The following is a 23140-nucleotide window of genomic DNA, read 5'->3' as shown; positions in this document are numbered from 1 at the left end:
CTTGCATTTAGATTATCGATATGGGGGGAGCTGCACTTGCCCCTGAACCGCCCTCTTTGAGGCTATCCGGGTGCCTTTTGTGTGGCCGTGTTCGCCTCCAGCCAATAGGAGGAGGCGCCGTGACGTAGCCGCCCCGAGTCTCCGTGTCGGGTTCGTCGCTGGGCTCGTCTCGCACTAAACGATGGCCGACTACGAAAGCGTTCAGAAGGGATCGCTCAAGTTGAAAGGAGTGAAGGAACTGGGAGTCAAAAAGTAAGCACTCGTTGTGTAGCGTCGACGTTTTCACGATGTTTTTCTTTAAATGTCCGCATATTTGTGTCGCGCTTTATTGGTCCATATTTGGATCGTTATTGTACTCCGGCCTAGTTGAGGCCTATGAAGCCTACGGTGTTGCTTGGCGGAGCTACCGAGCAACCCCTCTCTCAGTGGTACGGCGAGGCCAGGCGAGGCCGGTACACGATTGCGCTATCGGGAAACGTTTTTATAGATGGGTCTAATTATGCATGAACTCTTTATGATTAATCTTATACTGCTTATTTAGTGAATTGTCACAGAGTTGTATTACGTGATGTTTGTCTTTAAGTCTGTTTGTATCTTCTGGTCTGTGTGTTTATCTCTGACCCTGTGTGTGGATCGTCTCGGCGTGTCTCTGTATCTAATGTCTGATTCTTGTCATTGTGTGCGTGTTTATGTTTTTGTCCTAATGTACATTTGTCTTTGTCGGTTCGTGTTTATATATATCTGTCCGTGTCTGTACGTATTTGATGCTCTCAGTGTCTATCGATGTATCAGTAAACGTGTCTTTTATCCTTGTTTGTGTTTTTGTTTATATCGGTGTGTTTGTGTGTGCTGCACGGCCTTTGTGTCTTAGTATTTAATCTGTGACTCAGTGTATTTAATGACTGTGCCTTATTTCTTTGGACTATTTTGTTCCCTGTGTGTATATGTATATCGTGCCTGTGTTGTCTTTTTGTGTAATCTGTGTGCCTCTGCCTGGAGATTTAGTCCATGTCTATAGTTGCATGTTATTGTATTTCTTCATGTCCGTATCTCTGTGAGTCTCCCTGTCTTCACGTTGCCCTGTGGGTTTCCACCATGTCTCCCTGTATTCCACCTATTCTCTCTGCGTGTGTATTTGTATTCATTTCTGCCCTCCACCCACTACCCAGTGTCTCATCTACGTCGTCCTGGCTCTGCATAACCTATTTTTTCGCCAACCCCCCCACCCTTGTGTTATCCCTTGCGTCTGTTTATTAATTTTTGTCACTTCCTGCATCTTCTCATGTTTCACAGGAAGCGTAAGCGTTCCGGAGATGCGAGGAAAGTGATGGAGACCGGCGTGAGCAGCGCCCAGGGAGGCAGAGATAACGAGGACGAGAGGGAGACACCGCGGGGACATATAGACACGAGGACTCCCGCTCAGAAGGCGTTCGACAAGATGCAGGAGAAGAGGGTATGGATTACCCTAAACAGTTAACTGACACTGGTCATGGTGATAGCCATGATGCAATCACTGACACTATCATTAACACGTAGTACCACGAGCTCTGACACTACCAATGACACTAGGCCCTGATGCAAGTACTGACACTACTAGCTTTAACACTAACGCTCGCACCAGCCAAGGGGTGGTATGCGTCAGAGAGGACGTCAACCAACGAGATGTAGGTTTATTATTACATCACATGTACTTGACATAGTTGCAGCTTGTGTTGGCCTTAATCTATCAGTAAAATTACCATGGCTGATGATGATATATGTTGATGTGCGTGCTTATATGTATGGTAGCAGACTTCGGTGCTAACAGCATTTCCCAAACTGTCTGTTAAGGATAAACGAAGAATCTTTGTTTTTTGTAGCAGGCTTTGATTGGTTGATATCAGCTATAATGTCACAATTTTTGGGAGGTGATGTGCTTGGCTTTTAGAACTTTGTATGTGTAGTTTATGCATATATTGTATTCATGCTAGTACATGTTATATATGTACAAGTGTATTTATTTATATGTATGTTTTTGTGCTTACTCAGCAAATGGAGCGAGTGCTGCAGAAGGCATCCAAGACACACAAGCAGCGTGTAGAGGTGAGCATCTTGCAATGTCATTGTGGTAATTACCCACCATCTCTTGCAGTTAAGATTCCATGTTATGTGGAAGAAGTAGTGACAATCCTGATGGTAATTGATCGATAATGCTGCTGGTGATGGAAGCGATGATATTGAAGCCGCTGCTGATAATCCTACAAATGTGACGATTGCCTTTGAAGCTAATGATGATTATGTTGAAGTTGCTGCTGCTGATGGTGTTGCTGCTACTTCTATGAAGCTGCTTCTGATGTTGATCTCTGTTTCTGTCTACAGGAATTCAACCGCCACCTCGACACACTGACTGAACATTACGACATTCCTAAAGTCAGCTGGACAAAATAATGCTCCTCATGTTCCTTCAAAAAGCAGTACCGCAGGCATTATCCTGGCTTAATGGTGGAGATTTTTGAGTTTTATTGTTACCTCTAATATGTGGTGGGTGGGTTTTCTTTAGGCAATCCAATGTTTCCCCCACTCGAGAGCTAAATAAAAAATGTCAAAAATTGCTTAAGATGTAGCCAAACGTTCCAAATATGGACACTTGATCAAAGTGGCTTTGTGAGACTGGAGGGGCTTTTCTGGTTTTAGATCCAACCCAAAAACATTTGACTTCTCTAGAAGCTACCAACCTATGTTCTGTTTCCCTGGGCTGCCCTACATTTCTTTGAATGTTTGTGAGATTGTTTTCATATGGATGCACTCAAGAGATGTCCTTGTTGTGACTTTGAAAACTTTGCTCGTTACATCATTGTCAGATCACTTGGGCTGTCCTAAAGAGTCAATTCATAGTATTTTTCTTCAATATTGAAGCTTCTCATTTGTATCTGACAGCTTTGGACACATAGCCTATGTGCATGTTGGAAAGAAATATGCTGTTGACTTTTTGGGTAGCTTAAATAAAAAAACGATTCGTGTATGAATAATGTTTCTGTAATGTCTGCCCTACTTTATTGGTGAGTTGGACTTTACACAGGCAATTAAAATTGTTGCTTCTGACCTTTGCATACAGGTCCAAATATATGCTATTAATTCCATAGAAGGATAAGAGCGGACAATGTGGAGGTTCAGATTCTAAAGTGGTGTAAAATCCTTGTAGATGTAATTAGAAGACAAGTGTACATGATACAGGAGGGCACTCTACCGATACCCAGAGTTCAGTGACCAAGGGGAAGACTTCAAACAAGATAGTGGCGGTGATGATATTGTATGAGGGGTCCTTGAAAGATGTACGGACTATAACAAGGAGAAGACCTAAAGGCAGACAGACGATGGTGATGTTGAGACAAAGCTGTCCTTGGAGGTCGGGCGCCGACTGCAACAGCTGCAGGATCTGGCAGAAGGAAGTGATAGCAAGGTGTGATTGTGCCAATGGCATCGGCTGTCCTAACTTCTTTAACCTAAAGTGTCTGGTTATATTAATAAAAAATACAACAAATTCCTGGTCTTGTCCAATACGGTATTATTTTTTTAATGCAGAATACTGCTTGCATTCAATACAGAACCTTGTCAACCTATGCAGATTCTTTCCCGTCCAAACCAAATCCAGAATTCTTGTCCTCCAATAAAGCACCCGTGTTGCATTCAATTCAACTTCATATGCCACTCAATCATATAAAATCACGCGCCTGATAGCATCACTTGTTGAGCAAACGCCATCAAAATACACCACTAACTATTTCTATAGGTATAATGATGTATCGGTACCTTCATTAATATATAGTAGATTATCTCATTTCATACATCAAATCCCTTGCGCAAGAATTTATCTTTTCCAGTGTTGTGGGTTCACGTGAACATTCACCACAATGTTACAAATAATGAATTCCTGAATCGGCACCCTGAATTACAAACCTACCAATTGCTTGGTGTGGTGAATTGTTACGACTCAATAGAGGTTTTTCTTACCCCCTCTCCCCGGCCTTCGCACTTGAAGGGCTCACAAGTGACTACATCAAATGTACCCCCCTAAGAACGAAACGGGAAAATTTCTCCACAAATCTGGCTATCGCCTGATGATGCTAGTTGCAATTACTGACGAAACGTCGTGCTCCGATTGTAAATGTGGATTTGCTCTCCCAACACACCGGTGAGCTGTACTATAAACGAATTGGAATGTTCTGTTGACGTGATAACCCTTACTAATTGGTGATGGCGGGTGTAACGACACATTTACGCGATCTCAGCCAAAAAAACCCCTCTAATATGGATAATATTGTTCGCGAAAGCCTACGTATTAAACTTACACAGAAACTCTGTCGCTAGGTTATCTGTGCTTTGTGCACCACTGCCCAACACATCAGCACCACCCCAATACATGACATTCGTGTGCATAAATTTCGATTTAAAGCTTTCGTGACTGCAGGGATTCATCTTGGGAAATAATAAAAAAATAAAATTCTCACGACGTTTCGGCCACAACGCAAGCATCCGTCCTCAGGCGAAGAACAGGGCTGTCGGAAAGACAGCGTCTTCGTGAGAATTTTATTTTATTATGTTTTATTTTAATTATTTCCCTTCTACGTGACTTTACCGAAAGAACCAGAAGAAGATTCGTGTGCGTCTTATAATCCGGTACTTTAAGCATTCATTCATGTTCCGGGGGGGGGGGGCGTTGGGGTGAGCGTGGAACTTTGCGAGTGAACCGCGTGAGCTCGCATCTACTTGCCTCTCTCTACGTCGGAGAATATTTGCAACGGGTTGCTGCCCTGGAGGCGGTGGACGCGTGAGAATGGCCGCGCGTGGGGCGCTCAATCCGCCTCGAGGGCAGCAAGCGTCGCCTAAATGTTCATCCTCCCTGGGCCGTGTTTCAGATCGCACGCGACGGCGGCGGACGCGGGAGCGTTTTAACTTCGTCGTGGACGTAGATTCGAGAGGATTTTTGGCGAGAAAAATTTAATTATCCGCGGGTAGAGGTTGGTTTTGTTTGTTGTTGGCTTAGATCGCGCAAATTATAGATGTTTCGTTGAACCCACCCCGCCCGCTACCCCGACGCAGCCAATTAGTTGAGTTTGGTGTGTCAAGTAAAAGGTGACAATTCCTTACAGCAGCACCGGTGTGTTGGTTACTAAACTATTGGTTTCATTTTAGCTGCGTTAAGATCTTAAAGTTGGTCGTCGTCGTCGTGAAGTTGCGAGATTGTCGGTACTTTTGTTCTTAATTTAGTTTGTTTTTATTTAAAAGCGGCGTCAAATGCCGTCCAAGGCTCCACGCAAAGCGAAGAGGCAGAAATGCGAGGTAATGTAAAGTTCTGTGTTTAATCTCTCTCTCTCTTACATTTAGCAATCTTTGGAAGAACGTAATCAACCAGGTAGGGTGTTGACTGTTGTGTTAGCAGACTCTCTGTGTTGTATCGCATTGTATTTCTAACTTTACTAGGTATTGTTTTCTCTTTAATTTGTACCTGATGATGATTGCTTGTGTTGCAATCGAAACGTCGTCTGCTATTTAATTTATTATTTTATCTTTCTACGTGACTTTACCGAAATAACCAAAGAGTAATGAAACACGTGTTGTTAAGATGTTAAAAACACCAAACCAGAAACCCTTCGCGAGGAATGCTGTCGGCAGGATGATATGTTGATACCAGCTTGAAAGGTCTCCCATATAGTATTTGCCAGTAGCAAAATATGATAATTGTTTTTTTACGATTTTATCTGGCAACAAAACTGACACCTTTTTTTACAAGGAGTCATGTTTGCATTGACCACAATACCTGCAGTCGGAATGCAAACAAAAACACAACTCTGATAATGTATGCACTGTCCTTGAAGTTGATTGGTCCAAACATGACTCCTTGTAAAAAAGGTGTCAGTGTTGTTGCCAGATAAAAGGGTAAAAAACAATTATCATATTTTGCTACTGACAAATGAGGTTCCAATGGTGTAAATGCTTACCCCGAGCTCTTATACTCTGATGGTGCATTGTCTTTGAGTTGTGCGCCTTTTGGCGTCATCTGGTCCAACACCATGTAAGACTAGGCTCTAAAGAAAGCTGTCTCGGGTGTGGACCAATCAATTTCAAGGACAGTGCATACATTATCAGAGTTGTGTTTTTTGTTTGCATTCCGACTGCAGGTATTGTGGTCAATGCAAACATGACTCCTTGTAAAAATAAGGTGTCATAAGAGTGCCCTACGGTGGTGAACAGCAGAGGGAAGGGCAGCAAGATCTTTTGTTGTACTGCACTTCTATGACCAGCAGTGGATTGACAAAGGGCCTCCCCCCGTGTTCGTATGCTTGTCCCATCCCTGTCAAGAGTCCACAGCGATCGCCTCATCCCACAACAACCACCACAGCCGCGACCGCGAAGGCCGAGGGGGTGGACGAAGTGGACGATGAGAAGCAGGAGGAGGTTTACGTGGAGGAGGGTGGGACAGACCTCGATGTGGAGCTGCCCACGATGACGTCGCTCGTTCACGACCGGCCCCAGCTGCTGGAGCAGAGCCTCCGCGCCGTGGGGGACAAACAGACGAGGAGGATCCTCCCGCCGAGACTCTCGGTGATGGAGCAGCACCAGCAGCGGCACCACCACCACCACCAATGACATCCGCAAGATCATTGTCATTAGCAGTATTAGTTGCACCTTTGTCATCGGTAGTATTTGTCGAAATAATTTCAACTTTATTGGGGCGCCACGATGGGCGAGACGTTAACTACCTCACCCGGTATACAGGATGTCGTGGGTTCGATCCTGACTCGGAGAGATGGTTAATACCTCGCCTGGTCTATAGAACGTCATGGGTTCGATCTCGATCCTGAGAACCTGCTGTATATTTGGAGTGTTTTTCTCCCCCCATGGTCTCGTGGATTTTTCTCCGGGTCCTCCGATTTTTCCCTCCACACCACACTTATAAACATGCGTTTACAGTATTTGGCTGCTATACATTTCCACGTGATAAGTCACTTCGTTGGGCTATCATTTGTGACCATGTCACTTTTGAAAAAGAGTGAAATAGCTCAGTGGGCCTTACTTGGTAAAATATAAATAAATGTGTTTAACATCGTTAGTTGCAGCATGTCGTATCAGCAGGATCTTTGTTATAATAGCAGCAATGGATGTAGTTCTAACAGCATTATTTTAAATGATGGAATGATGTATCAAATTATCGATTAATAACAATTCTTAAGCTCATAATACTTCCATCGTATCTGCTGTGTAAGAAGTCATGTTTTGTCAATTCGTGTTGTGTGGCACGTAATATATTCACGTCACCCCAACAGCCACCCATGGGTGCTGCAATTTACTGCAATATAAAACAATAGATTCTTCAATCAAATCAGGGGGTTGGTGTTGTAATCGCAGCAGTGTCACTAGCAGCAGCATGGAAAGCATCAGCAGTGGTGATAGCTTCCCGAGTGGCAGCCGCAGCAGTTGCATCAGTAGCAGAAAGCATAATAATTTTATAATTCTAACACCGTATCGATGGTTGGCTGGTGTTGATGACAATGATGGTGATGTTAACGATGTCATTGGTAATAATTGTGATGGAAGTGATGGTGGTTTTGCAAATGATGATTGTTATCACATTGATCTCCAGTATTGCTAATCGTGATGTTATCGGTGACGTTCAGGCCTGTACCCTGGAGGAGGTGAAGGCCCTCTGTCTGGAGCAACTAATGCTGATGTCGGACAAACAAATCCACCAGGTCCTGCAAGGTAACGCTGACCTAGTCCGGCTCCATGAGTTTTGTATGGCTCTATGAACCTCACACTTTCAAACTGAACCCTTAACAAGGCTTAGGCTGGTTCTGTGAGCCAGCCCTGTTAAAAATGAAACAATTTTGCCAACTGAGATGCGTACATGATAAGGGAGCCTTATATCAACACTGCACCCTAAGAGAGTCATTTTCTGGCTCTTTAAGGCTCCTGCATCACCCTGCATCACCCTGCATCACATGTAAGGCTCTGCTTGGTTACTTGAACCCTAACAGAGCCTCTCTCTCTGGGTTTGTGTTCTGTAAAAAGTGTCTTAATGTTGGTAAATTTACTTTTTTTCTCTTGTTAGGCGAGCCAGTTGGGTCGGATTCAGAAGAGGATAAGATCGGGGCAACCACCAAGGACGGAACAGAACAGTGTGAAAACAGGTAAGTGTGTGTGCCTCTCCTAGATAAACTCGGCCTTAAATAAGTACCGAGTGTGGTGTGTATGAACATCAACACTGGGGAGACATGCGACCAGGTGTGTGATTAGCCACAGCATCCCCTTGTGCGCCGTGTCAGCTTCCATAGGTATCCTTCTCCCGCATCTCCGATTGGCACGGTTGGCTTTGTACGGTGCGAAAGAAGTTAAACGTACGTACACTCTAACAGATGCTCGTGAACAGCACCATGCCCCAGCAATATGGGTATTTGGAGGCCCGCTGCCACAACCATTTTCAGGCCACTGCCTCCCCATGCCACGTGGGCCGTGGGGATTATTTGACCACACGCTACTATGCTGTTCAGTGCGGGTTGGTCGAGATGGGGATTGTTTGACCACACGCTACTATGCTGTTCAGTGCGGGTTGGTCGAGATGGGGAGCATACGCGTATCTGTACAGAAGTGTGGTGCAACAATAGACTTTGTGCACTGTCCACAACGCTGCAGCCGATAACTGCCAATTGTGTGTGATCGTAGTGATCACCAATCCAAGCACTACCGAGGCTCAACGCTGGGTATTTTATGGCTGTTTACATGTTTTAATGTAATCCAAAATTTTTGATACCATTGGTAATAATGGTGATGGAAGTGGATATTTTTGGATAGCCTACCTGTTAAGCTGAATGTCCAAAATTGTTCTTAAAATATGAAATCCTAATGTATTCATTCATTTGTTTAAATGCCAATTACCAAATTACCAGGAATGTACCCAATCTGATCAGATCTGTCGGGTTAAACAGAGTTTAGCCTCATTAGTGCTTGGATTGGTGACCACTACCTTAATCAGATTTCGAGTGACTTCCATTCCGCACTAATCATGTAAAATGTCTTCCTGCTAACAAAAAAAGATGCATTACCCGATACCACATGACACCATTTTGGCGAGAAAATCCCAGATGTGATGTCATGAGTCGCGTCATTTTCTGTTTTTGGATCGGTCCGAAACAAAAGTTAATGTCGGATCGTTGAAAACGTATGATCTTGGCCCGATTTTCAGATTTTTCAGATTCTTCCGAATATCGTGAGCACTCGCCTAATACGTGTGCATTTGCGTGTTTATTTGCGCGTGTTTATATGCATATGTGTACGTGTGCCAGGCAAAACAGCCAGTGCATGGACACCACAAGTGCAGCCTCTGTCACGTGCACCCAGCCTGGTGCTGAGCCTGACGATGAGGCCACGCCGGTCGCCACCACAGGCAAGACTCCTTCACTCCTTTATTCATTCTACACCGAGTTTAGCCGGTGTACCCCACCGGGGCTCCTCCCAAGTCCACTCGGCCCAAATGTTCTCATCAGCTATTGCAATTTGTATGAGAATCAGATGGTCCGGCGCATACTTCTTGGTGAGCTCTACCTGAAATTAAACGGATGAGGTTCATGTTCGTTAGCAATGGCTTCGAGACACGTGGAGTCTGGTCGTACACTACGTTGACCTGGCCCAAAATGATTCTGGTGTTGTTCATGAACATTAACGTTGAGTTGGAGACAAGAGATGGTCTGGGAAACACTTTGGTGAATTCATTAAAAACAATACTCCTTTTGCAGATGGTGCAATATCGTGCGCGGAGAGCGATGCCTTGAGTCTGGTGGCGGCCGGATCCCTCTCTGAGGATGAGATGGAGAACGTTGGGAAGAAGGAGCAGGAGGGAGATGAGAGGAAGGTGGAGGAGGAGGAGAAGGGAGAGCAGCGGGTAAAGGGGGCTCCCCTGTCTCCACACGGCTCCATGGGCAGCAGAGGTCTCCCCGATTCTCATGGTAACGGTCTGCTATGTTTGCATAATGCACACTTGATTTTATGATGATTCACTTATAGAGTAATAGTCATTCTTAAGTTCACATCTCCCCCAGTCTCTTGGTAAGAATTAGCTGTGTTTACGTTACGCATTATCCGGGCCAACGATTCATGGATTCCCCAATATCGATTCCTTAACCTCGCAATACATAAATAGAATCGCATGTGTGAGAATAGATGTTTTTTTATTGTACGTTCGGCCATAATAACTAGAACTGCACAACGTCACAAATGCGTGGCGGGTGACATTTTCCGAAATTATTTGATTTAGCGTTATGCCTTTGCGCTGAGCCAGGCAGCTTCATCATTTACAGAACGCAGCAGCAGCAGCAGCATCGTCCTAAAACCACTGCTCGGCTTGGTTAGCAAACAGCCTTCAACAATGCGTCTCACCGTCTCGTCGTCATCACAGCAACAGTTGGCATTGTCACGTAATCGCCACCTGTGCTGTGCTCGCTTTGCTACACACAGAAGGCCGTGTGTGACCGGTTCTGAAGTCTTATTGAGCAGGGCCCAGTCACATTTTTATGACATGCTCATATGTAGCGCAGAGGCATGTCGTGCCTAATTGGAAAGGATTACATTTATGTTTATTATGGACAATTTCTGTTTAAAAAAAAACTGTGTCTGGTGTTAGCAGAAAATAAGCCTGCTTTTTTCTGGGTTTTTCATCTCTAGGTATGGTTACAATGTATGATATAACATGTAATGTATAAACAATATCATTTTAACGAGAACTGACAATTTATTTTGCCTTGGCGTTGCCAATTATCTGCTCACTAAACATTTTAAAAGTGATTTAATGTAATCCTGCATTTATTTTGTCACGTAACTGTCTCTCTCCTCTTTCCTTACCTCTTGTCTCATATCCCTCTCTCCCTCTTCCCTCCTCTCCTCCACAGCCCCACACTCCCTCCCCGCCATTCTCCACCAGACCCTGGATGCCCTCCTCTCGGACCCACTGCCTTCCTCTCCCACCTCGTCCTCCCCCTCCTCGTCTCCCAGGTGCTCTTCTGTTGAGGGCGTTGCAGCCGGAAAGGCCACACCTGTGCCAGGCTGTGGCCCTGCCCACGACATTCTGGAACTGGAGCTCCGGGCCCGTGCGATCAAGTCGCTCATGAAGGCAAATGAGCGCAGGCTGAACTCCTAAGGACTCCGCCTCCCCCGTCGGGTTCAGAGGTCGAAGCACCTCCGATTAGTACGGTTGGCTACGTATGGTGCGAAAGAAGTTTACCGTAAAGGCGTACGGAAACTGATAGGGGTACTTCCTCTTGGCACAAGTTTCCGTGATGTTCCCCGCCCTGAGCTGTGTCCTTTCCACGATGTCATCCTAACCACCACATCCGTTTTTGGCTCTTGCTCTTCTGCCTTCGATTTTCCTAACAGATCCTACAAATTGTCGTCAGTTTATGCATCATCATCATCATAGCTAATTACCAATCGAAACTCATTCCAAGATTATTCACACGAAGATTTTCACAAGATTAAAAGAGACGTGATAACAAATTGTCAATTGCATTAACAATTAAGTTCGTAAATATCTGGTCAATTTATGCATGGCCGTCATTTGAAGTAGTGGAATGCCTGTGAATGTCGTGGGGCTGGAAACCACGTGTCACCTATGCCGAGCCCTTGTATTGCACAGCAATGAATGAGCCTTTCTGAGTCGTCATTGGGGATGCTGCTGCCATGCGGCGGCCAATCACGGTGCGGAGGCCATCTCTGGAAGTACGAGAGACGGCATTGAAGTCTCCCACCAAGGCACATGGCGAGGTGTTGTGGGGTTCATTGTCTGCTCTGAGAACCGGTAGAAATGGTTTTTAATGTCGTCAGGCGCTTCGTCGGTAGGTGCGTATGCCGCGGCTACAAATAGGTTACCAAGGGTGCAGCCAGTGGCCTGTTGTTTACTGGGCACCATTCTTTTAAGGGCCGACTTGGCTGCCCGATCAAGGGCAATGGCCACCCAGGAGAGCCGGGGAGAACCGTCCGTGGGCCCTAACCACAGGATGGTGCAATTTCCTGTTGTGAGTTCACCCGCGCCGAGCCGTCGCACTCACCGCACTCCCATGATGCTAACTCCTGCCCTCTCGAATTATTTTGAGAGGCTGTGCATAGCACTTGGTTGGCAAAAAAACAGCTGTCTAATGCTCCACGTGCTTAACCCTCAAAATGTCATATGCGCAGTTGGTGGCTTTTTGTCTTGTCCACCGTAACACGCTTCTCACAGCTGGCCGGTGAAAATCCAGCCTGTGCGCTCCCTTGTCAAACCCTTGCCACGAGCAATGCGGCGTGACGGTATACTTGGTGGTGTGGCTCGTGGGGAAATTTTCGGCATTAAAATGCCCCACTGGTCCCCCCCCCCCCCCGTGCTGAGAGGGACGCAGGGTAGGTAGCTGTGAGTTCTGAGGTTGGGTTCTGTTGAGCTGGCTACCCAGCAGCTCTTTCACCTCGGGTGAGGAAAAGGTTGCGGAGTTGTCGGGACGAGCCCACGCACCGTTGGGCCCTCGTATCGTGCGGGGCCAGCATCTGATCCCGGACCGAATATACCGCCAGGATTTTATTAAAGCGTTAATTATTCATGACTACTCACGGGAACTGATGACACATTTGCGAATGACTGAGGACTCGTTGACAATTTAACACGGTGCATAGCAACTGGATAAGGATAACCAAAACTCACAATTACACTCGCTAACCATTGACGATGTACTAAAGGCCAAAATTGACTCCATGTAGGCTGGCGGCTAAATTGATATATCTTAGAAACGAATGACGAATCTCGCCTCACTCAAACGCGCTCCCCCTGTAAAGGCGTCGCCATTCAGTCTGTGCTCGAGCGATGTTATTGCCATGACGGAATGGCACGTGATGGTGACTTGAATCCCGTTTCCAGCATCAATGAACACGGTTGGCTACGTACGGTGTGAAAGAAGTTCAACAAACATACGTAACTTGGGACATGCAGCCACGGCGAGTAGTTCCAAGAATAGTTCCAAGAGAAGGCCTTGGGTGGTGTATAAATAGTGAAATTGGCAGTTCATTTATTTATTGTTCATATTTTCATTGCTTTTTCTCGTGTGTTTAATGTGTGGAGCCCTTGGAGGTACTGTTCCGTTTGCGTTCCACGAGTGCTCTTCACTTTTTATTAACACATGTTCACGATACAGGAGTGTTTAATACACGCGTTTCAAGTCCAGTTGGACAACCGCAGCTACATGATTTAAATAAATCTGGTTTGTTGCAGTAGATGTATATTGGATTGCGTTAGTGCATGTTGGTGGGTGGATGCATGCGTGCATGTATGAATATGTATGATTTGGGAGAACCTGGTGACCCGAGTTTGAATCCCACTCACGACCAACAGCAGCGACGATTATCTTAACCGGTCCTGGGCCTCCCCGAGGTTCATTCAGCCTTAAATGAGCACCTGGTGCGGTGTGTTAACGTCGCCACAGTGGAGACAAAGGCGACGGAGGGTTTTGCTGGCTACCCCACCCCCTCGTGTGCCGTGCCAGCCTTCATAGGTCCTCGTTAACAGCACTTTCCCCAACAGTCTGTTAAGGCTATCAGGGGGATCTTTGTATGAATGGCATGTGTATAAATGCGTGCATGTGTAAACGTTTGTATTTTTTAGGGGAGCGGTAATGTGGAGTGATGCGTGCGCTGCGCTACAAACCCGGCGACCCCAGTTCGATTCTTGCTCGCGAGCAGTGAAAGTGGCTGATATTTGGACCGGTCTTGGGTCCTCCCAAAGTCGACACAGCCATGAGTGAGCGCCTGGTGCGGTGTATAAAGCATCTGCACTGGGAAGACAAAGGCTGCCCGGCCTGGTGCTAGCCATCCACCCCCTTTGCGTGTGCTGTGCCGGCCTTCGTGGCCGCTCGCTATCAGCACTTGCACCGACGGTCTGTTAAAGGCTAAACGTGGGGAATCTTTGTGAGTATACATGTTTGTACGTTGTATACATGTTTGTATGTTGTGTTTGCACAGCACCAGTTTCTGAAAAGTATTTGGTAATGGGCACGTAACGATTCATCTCCCCAGCGAGACAATTCGAATTGCGATGATTCGGAGCTGGAATTGAAATCAAGTTACTTTGTAATATTTTACATCCTCATTTGTATTTTAAAGCCCCCCACCCCCCTCCCCCGTATTTCCTACAGTTGCATTTGCTCGATTATGATAAATGCTACATTTTCATACAATTAGCATACATTGTAATTAATTCGTATGTGTGAATTATGCATGCGGTACTCATAGTTTACAGCTGTTCATCTAACACTGGATAAAGGTCCCCCCCCCACCACCAGCACACATTGTTGGGTAATGGGAGTTCTTTAGCTAAATTCACCATGCTGGTCAATGCGGGTTGGTGAAGCCGGCACGCACCAGGACCAGTTCATGACATCGCTCGCCACCAATGTCAGCCGTGGTCGTAAAATCGAACTTGGTTCGCTGGGTTCATAGTGTAGTGTGCCAACCTTCAGCGCCACCCCTCCACCCAATCGTTCCATGCCTACTCATAATAACGTCCACCCCCCCACTGGCTCCGCCAGTGCCCCTTCTCCTCCGGCTTGGTGGAAGGTGGTGGAGTCGGATCACACCCCTGTCTCTTCATCCACGGGGTCGGTCCGCTGCTGCCTGGCAAAGCTCACAAACACCTGGGCGGGCAGAGGTGAACGGTCACATTGGGAAAGTTACACGGACAGTCACTTCATACAACAGAATGTGACTGTGTCTCAAGACGCTGAACAGAACCGGTGGGGATATATTACAATTACTGTAGGCGTTTAGACAGCTAGGCAGTCATTCACTTTGGCAGGCAGTCACTCCGTTAATAAGCAACTTGGTAAAGTACATCGACAGTCAATTAGGCAGTCTGTTAAATCTGGTTAGCTGCCACTGGTTGCGGTTAGCTTGGGTTCATTGTATGTTTGTATATTAAACTTCTTCGCACCATACATAGCCAACCGTGCTACGGGTAGCTAGCGCCCATTGCGGTTACCTAGCACCTGTTGAAATTAGCTAGCACCTGTTGCGGTAAGCTAACACCTGTTGCGGTTAGCGAGGGCCCACTGCGATTAGCTCGCACCTATCCTGGCTAGCTAGCACCTGTCGCGGTTAGCGCGTGCTTTTTGGTGGTTAGCTCGGGTATCTTGCAGTTAGATAGCGCCTGTAGAAGTTTGCTAGCGGCTATTAGCTTCAGTTGCATGAGCTAGGTGTCTGTTGCGGTTAGCTAGTGCCTGTTAGCTAGCTCCTCTTGCAATTGGCTAGCATCTGTTGCAATTAGCTCGCTCCTGTTAGGTAGCTGCTTTTGCAACTGGCAAGCTTCTGTTGCGGTTAACTAACTCCTGTCAGCTAGCTCCTGCTGCAACTGGCTAGCATCGATTGCCGGTGAGCCAGTGACCTGTCGCGCGTTCTGACCTGGTCCAGCGTGGTCTGCGACACGGAGAAGTCGGCGATGCCCAGCTGCTGCTGGTTCTCTGCTAGCGCCGCGAAGATCGTGGAGAGAGAGGCGCACGCGGAGGCCGCGGCGGTGTCACCCGCAGAGGCGCCGTGAGTCGTGGTGGCGCCCGGCAAGTGGAAGTACATGGTGCGGTGGTGGTGCTCGCGCAACTCCGTGCGTGGGAATCGCTTGCACACGTACTCCGCCACAGCGGCAGCGGGATCAGCAGCTGTAGCATCGGCAGTATCTGCGGCAGCAGGATCCGCGGTAGCAGCAGCAGCAGGAGGAGTGGCAGCAGCGAGCCGTATCACCAGAGTGTGTCCTTCGCCAAAGCTACGGTCAATGGGAGAGGAAGGGGTAGAAACAATGAGTGTTGTCCACCTGACATCGTGGTTCACTTAGCCTGGCACAAGCACCGCATCAGCTTCGTAGGAAATAGCGGCAACTTGTTTATTTGTGTACGTGTGTGTACGTGTGTGTTCTGGGCCTGCCTTAATGGGTGCTCGCTAACAGCACTTGCCCCCAACAGACTGTTTAAAGGCTATCGCGAGTGTAGCGGATAGCGCACTTCGCTACGAACCGAGCAGCTCGAGTTTGATTCATGGCCACTAACACCGGTGATGGTTATTTGAACCGGTCTAGGGCCTCCCCTCGGTCGACTCAGCTTCAAATGAGTACCTGGTGCGGTGTGGTGCTGGTCACGCACCCCCCCCCATGTGCCGTGTCAACCTTCACAGGTGCTCGCTAACAGCACTTGTCCTAATAGTCGGCTATAGGGATCTTTTTCTTCGTATGTATATAATATATTTGTGTGTGTGTGCATGCATGTTCATGTATTTGTGTGTGCAGGGGTATTTCCCGACGAACGAACGGGTTCCGTTCCTGAGACACATCGGGGACTGCCTATATGTGCATGTACGTACATGTACTTCTGTGTGTGTGTATGTGTATGTATGTGTATCTATGTACATGTACTTCTGTGTGTGTATGTACTTCTCTGTATGTGTATGTATGTACTTCTGTGTGTGTGTATGTATGTGCATGTATGTGCATGTACTTCTGTGTGTGTATGTTCTTCTCTCTGTGTGTGTGTATGTACTTCTGTGTGTGTATGTATGTGCATGTATGTGCATGTACTTCTGTGTGTGTATGTACTTCTCTGTATGTGTATGTATGTACTTTTGTGTGTGTGTATGTATGTGCATGTATGTGCATGTACTTCTGTGTGTGTATGTTCTTCTCTCTGTGTGTGTGTATGTATGTACTTCTGTGTGTGTATGTATGTACTTCTCTGTGTGTGTATGTACTTCTGTGTGTGTGTATGTACTTCTGTGTGTATGTACTTCTCTGTGTGTGTGTATGTACTTCTGTGTGTGTGTGTGTATGTACTTCTGTGCGTGTGTGTGCTCACCGTGTCTTGATGTGCTGGACGCTGCCCAGGCACCTGAAAGTTCCGCTCACCATGATGGCCATGCGTGTGCACAGAGACTCGCACTCCTCCATGCTGCACACACACACACGTGTACACACATACACACATTGGTACACTCACATAATCGTATACACATACACACATATATATACACAAACACAGATCCCTCGAGCAGTGATTTTCAAATCTTTTTGGCCCGCGAACCACATTTCCACGGATCACCCAGTCCCCCCCCCCACCCCTGGTGACAAAACGCGTTCACTTATCACGTGAACATTTATCGCGGCCAAACACTTTAAGCGCGTGTTGTCGATTATAAAATCCATGCGACCACCACGGGGGGAGAGACAGAGAGACACCGCGAACTCCAACATGCAAACCCGCTGCTGCTGCTGCTGCCACCCACGGTACCTGTGAGATGTGAGCACCACCGACCGGCCCGCTTGCACAATGGCCAGAATGCAGTTCCACAGGAAGCGCCGAGCCTTGGGGTCCATGCCCGTCGTGGGTTCATCCTGCACGCGGTCATCAGAACCAGAATCTTTATTGCGACCGCAGGAGGAATCCGATGAGCTATGAAGCTCTTTTTCATAGATGTCCAGTAGGGGGGGGGGGGGGGCGGGTCGGCAAGTTACAACAGCAAACAATACAAAATAATTATATGTGTGCAATTTCGGGAAAAAGCGCAAAGCAAGTCACTAAATATAAAAGCATAATACATTAATTAATTATCAAGCTTGGACAAAGCAGTAAAAACAGCCCCAGATCACACCAAGATAACACACAGGCCCTCAATAAAATGGCACATGAACACTGAACTATGGATACACAGGTAAGTACAAACGTTACCAGACGTTCATAATGGTTGGAGCAGGTTCACAATGGCCACGTCAGGATCACACACTGATCCTTCACAATGGCCTCTGCTGACTTTCTGGGTTTGAGCCCTCAGTCTTGGCGTCCATCCCAGGAGTATATCGGATTCAAAATGACAATGATGGGTTTGTGATGGTCGTGTTACGTCCGCGATGGCTGTCTTAGGTTCATGACCGGCCGTGTTACGTTTGTGACGGCCGTGTTGGGTTCATTCTAACCGTGTTACATTCGTAAAAGCTGGCTCTGGCTAATACTGCTGTTCAGTTCACAATAGCCATATTCGGTTTACAGTACAGTGGCCAAACCAGGTTTGTAATGACCATGTCAAGCACTGAGCCAGCCAGCACCACTGAGACCCTGAGTTCGAATCCTGATCCGAATCCTCGCACTCGCTGTGTCGCTCTCTCCCTGCATCCGCCTCCCTCGCGAGGTTCATAATGGCTGGTACCAGGAAGACGAGGGGAGGGTTGCCGATGAGAGCGATGGCGGTGGAGAGCTTGCGCTTGTTGCCTCCGCTGTATGAGCCGGCGGAACGATCGGCGATGTAGATGAGGCCCAGCGTGGACACCGCCCAGTCAACCACCTACAGCGCCGCACAACAAAAACAAAGATCCCTCGTGTGTGTGGCCTTCACAGACTGGTGGGGCAAGTGCTGTTAGCGAGCAGCACCTATGAAGGCTGGCACGGTACACGAGGGGGTGGGTGGCCAGCACCATGCCCGACCGCCTTTGTCTCCCCAGTGGCGCTGATTACACACTCCACCAGGTACTCATTTGAGGATGAGTCGACCTATGGGAGGTTCAAATTGTTGCCACACAACACTCAGTCAACCACCTCCAGCACCACACAACAACCTGTGGTGGTTGCAGTGGTGGCGATGGCAGTGATGGTGGTTCTATTCATGTTTTTTTTTGCTGCTGCTGCTGATGATGATTATAGTTCTGCTGATGACGGTAGTTCTGTTGTTGACGGTGATCATGATGGTGATGGTGTTGATGATGAGCATAAGGATGATGGCGATAATGAGTGTTAGGACGATGGAGGTTGTGATGAGAGTAAGGACGATAGTGGTGATGATGAAGATGACGGTAAGGACAATGGTGGCAGCGTGCTCACCCTCTCGAGGTCGTCCTCCCTCACCCCGCGCAAGCGAGCGTACAGCTGGAGGTGCTCCCGGCCCGTGAGCAGCTCATCGGTCCCGTCGAACTGGGGGCAGTAGCCCAGGCGGCTCTGAACCGAGCTCAGCTGAGACAGAATGCTGCACCAAGGACAAGGACGAAGACCCCCCCCGTATTGCCTTTAACGGACTGTTGGGGCGAGTGCTGTTAGCGAGCACCTATCAAGACCGCCACGGCGCACGAGGGGGGGTTGGTAGCCAACACTGTACCGGCCGCCTGTATCTCTCCAGTGTGGATGTTTACACACTGCACCAGGTACTCATTTAAGGTTGAGTGGAACTCGGGGAGGCCCAGGTCCGGTTCAGATGGTGTTGGCCGTGAGCGGGATTCGAACTCGGGTCACTGGGTCCATAGCGCAGCATGCTAACTGCTGCGCCACCGCTCCCCATTCACATATTCATACATACACACATGCATTAAACATGGACACATGCGTTCACCCACAAATACATATATGTACACACACAATCCCGTATACAATCAGATGCAGCAAACCAGATTTATTTAAATCATGTGATTGAGGGCTTCGTAGCGCAGCGCGCAAACCACGGCGCCGCTGCCCCCATTCACGCACACACGCGCACCTCGAAGTGTTCCGCCTCTAGGTGGGCTCAGACTGAACTCACCTGTAGCCCTCGAGGCGTGCGTCCCCGGCCGTCGCGTGCGTGTCGCCTGTCAGCATGCGGAACGCGCTCGTCTTGCCGGCACCATTCACGCCCAGCAGCCCAAAGCACTGGGCAGCCCAACAAACGCAACCCCGTTATCTGCCAACCCCGTTATCCACCAACCTCATTATCCGCCAACCCATTATCCGCCAACCCCGTTATCCACCAAGCCCCGTTATCCGCCAACCCCGTTATTCGCAAATCGGAAACTCGTAAACCACAAACCCAATTATGCACAAATTGCAAAACCATTATCCACGTATCTGATTATTCGCGAATCGCAAACCCATTATCAGAAAACCGCGTTATCCGTAAATTGCGAACCCATTATTTCTAGATTTGAAGCTTTCGTGACTGCAAGGATTCATATTCTTCTGGTTTGCGGATAATTGGATTTGTGAATAATGGGTTCATATTCTTAGGTTTTTTCGGTAAAGTCACGTAGGTAAAAAACATTAAAAAGTAAAATAAAATGAAATAAAAATCACGACGTTTCGGAGGCAACACAAGCTTCCGTCTTCAGGTGGTACCGTCACAGCCACGAAAGGTGTATCAAGTAAATGAGAGATTGCAGGAGCTACCACTCCGTTTATATAATGGTTGGAGAAGGTGGTGGGGCAAGGGCCGCATACTTTTTATTAATATGGTAAGGTGAGGCTTAAGACTAAGAATAGACTGCATAACAAACTGAGCCTTTGTTTGGAGAGGCACGGCTTGTGACTCAACCTGTGACAGGGAGACACCACTAAACATGGTAAAACTGTAATAGTTGTCTGTTAAATAAGATTGGCAAATAAGTGTAGTTAAATCTTTTTTGCATGGTTAATCACATCTTTCCAATGATTACTCAGTTTGTAACCGTCATCACGGTTGAAATTATGTCTGTGTTTGTATATTTGTATGGCTTCGTGTACAAACCTTTGATGGCAGCCAGGAGGTTTGCAGAGAACCTTGGTCTCGGAAAAGACAATTCCATGAGAGCCCACCGAGTTGTAGCAATGATCGGCAACGGCCGAAGAATCAGTTCTGCCGTGTTTCAGATCTGACTTGTGCTCGCGGACACGATCAGAAACATGACGTTTCGTTTCTCCAATGTAGCAATCACCACAAATGCAACTCAATTTGTAGACTCCAGGATACTGTAAGTCAGGAACGACATCCTTCACAGATGGAATCAAATCACGGATTTTATGCACTGTACTGAATCGGACTTGGATCTTATGCTTGTTTAGAATTTTAGAGATCTTTTTGGTCACGCCTGCTATGTATGGCAACGTGATAGTTTTGGTCGGAGTTTCATGTGGCTGTTTCTGCATGGTGGGAGAAACAGCTTGGCGGATAGTGCGGTCAGAGTATCCGTTCATCCTGAGGGCCCGATGTACATGTCTTAATTCACCGGCCAGGTGGTGTTGGTCAGAAATGCCATGGGCTCTGTGGTATAACGTTTTGATGAGAGAATTCTTTTGAGATGGGTGGTGGTGGGAATCCGGTTTCAAGTAGGAATCTGTGTGGGTGGCTTTCCTGTAGACAGAATGTCCCAAGGATCCGTCAGGCCTCCTCTCAAACAGAATATCCAAGAATGGTAGTTTACCGTCTTTCTCCACTTCCATGGTGAATCTGATGGATGGGTGTCTAGAATTGATGTGGTCCAAGAAGTGGTTCAATGCTGGGAGGCCATGTGGCCAGATGACGAAAGTGTCGTCCACATACCTCTTCCACAAGGAAGGACGCAGGGTGGATGTCTGGATGGCGTCTGATTCATTTTATTTTACTTTTTAATGTTTTTTACCTACGTGACTTTACCGAAAAAACCTAAGAATATGAATCCTTGCAGTCACGAAAGCTTCAAATCTAGAATTAATGCCCTCTACGGGGAGGAATTCCACCTATCTGTTAGAGTTTTTAACAGACAACGAGACAAGAAGTCACAGCTTCTCGAGACGCTGGCCTTCCTCAAGAGATGCCGAGATAACAAGGTAATACCCATCGCTTTCACACTCACATCCGCTGGTGTGTCCTCACCGAACTCTAAACAGATCTTATTTAAAGCTAGCCTATCACTAATCTCGGAGAGAATAAGGTTACTCCGATCTGAACTCGATAATTTAGACAAAACTCTCTTACAAACACATTTAATGTTAACACAAAAAATGTCACCTTCCGATTGGAACCACGTTGATTACATGACTTCTGCTTCTGCTGACTCAATGTCAGCCAAATGCAGAGCTAACCTGATTTCTAAATCAACCTCCTATCTAAGAAGAAACCAGAGCCACACATCGCAAAGCTGGATGTTAACAAGACCGTGATTAATCAGAGTAACATCCCAATTTCTGACAATCTAAAAACGGTACTGGCCAAAGGACTAAATTTCGCCATCACCCCTAAATATATACCAGTAGAGGATATGATTTCTCAGATTGATGTAGCCCTCAGAGGCATAGGACACATCCATGCGGATGTAACAAGAGCTGAAATAGCTACTATTCTTAAGAATGCTAAGAAACCCACTAGTAACATCAGCAAAAACGAACGCTCTGAACTCGCGGACCTAAAAAAGAGAGATGATATAGTCATCCTCTCGGCAGACAAGGGCAATGCCACGGTCATCATGGATAAAGATTCATACAACAACAAAATCCTGGACCTTCTTAATGATGGGAGTTACTCCAAAATTAAAAACGATCCCACTAAAAACCTAACGACAAAAACCAACAGTATCATCACGAGTTCGACTTCCCTAATCGAACCAAGCAAACGTCCCTCTCTAAAACCATCGGCGGCTAGACCTCCCAGACTCTATGGTCTTCCCAAAATCCATAAAAAAGCACCCCGCTACAACCCATCGTGTCGACGATAAACTCTCCTACGTACAAACTAGCCCGTTTTCTATCAGATACTCTGCTCCCCTTCACAGGCAAGAACTCTTCGGCAGTACTCAACTCAACCCAATTAGTCTCTATGGTTAAGGACATGGTACTATCTCCTGATGACATCCTCGTCAGCTTTGATGTAGTATCTTTGTTCACCAAAGTCCCAGTACCGGACACCCTAACAATAATTGAGGACTTAGTCCAACATGGATTGAATTCTGATGTACCTGCGCTGGTTAGGCATTGCCTCACCAACACTTATTTTACCTGGAATAGCACCTTCTACAAACAGAATGAGGGTACCCCTATGGGCTCCCCCTTGTCACCAGTTATAGCCAACATGTTCATGGAAAAGTTTGAATCAGACGCCATCCAGACATTCACCCTGCGTCCTTCCTTGTGGAAGAGGTATGTGGACGACACTTTCGTCATCTGGCCACATGGCCTCCCAGCATTGAACCGCTTCTTGGACCACATCAATTCTAGACACCCATCCATCAGATTCACCATGGAAGTGGAGAAAGACGGTAAACTACCATTCTTGGATATTCTGTTTGAGAGGAGGCCTGACGGATCCTTGGGACATTCTGTCTACAGGAAAGCCACCCACACAGATTCCTACTTGAAACCGGATTCCCACCACCACCCATCTC

At 47.1% G+C, this 23140-nt stretch overlaps 3 protein-coding genes across 6 annotated transcripts in view; 2 read left to right on the top strand and 1 right to left on the bottom strand.

Moving 5' to 3' along the window:
- The first annotated feature begins 86 nt into the window (after positions 1–86).
- On the top strand, positions 87–3520 carry FAM32A (family with sequence similarity 32 member A). The gene is made up of 4 exons (XM_078622559.1): positions 87–252; positions 1294–1453; positions 2029–2082; positions 2359–3520. Exons 1-4 carry the CDS (start codon positions 182–184, stop codon positions 2425–2427), a joined length of 354 nt encoding a protein of 117 aa, XP_078478685.1. The 5' UTR covers positions 87–181; the 3' UTR covers positions 2428–3520.
- A 1338-nt stretch (positions 3521–4858) lies between these two features.
- CAAP1 (caspase activity and apoptosis inhibitor 1) lies at positions 4859–13263 on the top strand. Of its 2 annotated transcripts, XM_078622548.1 has the most exons (8): positions 4859–5112; positions 5266–5319; positions 6340–6582; positions 7656–7740; positions 8090–8168; positions 9321–9421; positions 9771–9980; positions 10920–13263. In XM_078622548.1, exons 2-8 carry the CDS (start codon positions 5275–5277, stop codon positions 11165–11167), a joined length of 1011 nt encoding a protein of 336 aa, XP_078478674.1. In that variant the 5' UTR covers positions 4859–5112; positions 5266–5274; the 3' UTR covers positions 11168–13263. The 2 variants fall into 2 exon arrangements, with proteins under 2 accessions (XP_078478674.1, XP_078478667.1); XM_078622541.1 differs by having other exon boundaries at positions 4860–5319.
- LOC144739587 (phospholipid-transporting ATPase ABCA1-like) overlaps positions 13147–23140 on the bottom strand; it is a 71703-nt gene continuing 61709 nt past the window's right edge. For all 3 annotated transcript variants that reach the window (XM_078622524.1, XM_078622529.1, XM_078622526.1), the window contains 7 exons: positions 19576–19682; positions 18888–19029; positions 18220–18354; positions 17307–17410; positions 16875–16967; positions 15442–15796; positions 13147–14678 (listed from right to left, as the gene is read on the bottom strand). In XM_078622524.1, coding sequence (XP_078478650.1) covers positions 14616–14678; positions 15442–15796; positions 16875–16967; positions 17307–17410; positions 18220–18354; positions 18888–19029; positions 19576–19682 — 999 coding nt within the window. In that variant the 3' untranslated portion in view covers positions 13147–14615. The remainder of the gene's footprint in view (positions 14679–15441; positions 15797–16874; positions 16968–17306; positions 17411–18219; positions 18355–18887; positions 19030–19575; positions 19683–23140) is intronic.

Source organism: Lampetra planeri, chromosome 3 (assembly GCF_965212315.1).
Source record: "Lampetra planeri chromosome 3, kcLamPlan1.2.h2, whole genome shotgun sequence".
Classification (NCBI taxonomy): Eukaryota; Metazoa; Chordata; class Hyperoartia; order Petromyzontiformes; family Petromyzontidae; genus Lampetra; species Lampetra planeri.
Note: the sequence above shows the minus strand (reverse complement) of the source record. Positions and strands in the feature narration are given on the sequence as shown.

Excerpts from the sequence above, each read along its gene's own strand:
- FAM32A (XM_078622559.1), top strand. The coding sequence starts at position 182 with ATGGCCGACTACGAAAGCGTTCAGAAGGGATCGCTCAAGTTGAAAGGA. Across the intron at positions 253-1,293 it reads AAGGAACTGGGAGTCAAAAA|GAAGCGTAAGCGTTCCGGAG; the intron begins GTAAGCACTCGT and ends CATGTTTCACAG. Across the intron at positions 2,083-2,358 it reads CACACAAGCAGCGTGTAGAG|GAATTCAACCGCCACCTCGA; the intron begins GTGAGCATCTTG and ends TTCTGTCTACAG.
- CAAP1 (XM_078622548.1), top strand. The coding sequence starts at position 5,275 with ATGCCGTCCAAGGCTCCACGCAAAGCGAAGAGGCAGAAATGCGAG. Across the intron at positions 6,583-7,655 it reads TCCTCCCGCCGAGACTCTCG|GCCTGTACCCTGGAGGAGGT; the intron begins GTGATGGAGCAG and ends GGTGACGTTCAG. Across the intron at positions 9,981-10,919 it reads AGGTCTCCCCGATTCTCATG|CCCCACACTCCCTCCCCGCC; the intron begins GTAACGGTCTGC and ends TCTCCTCCACAG.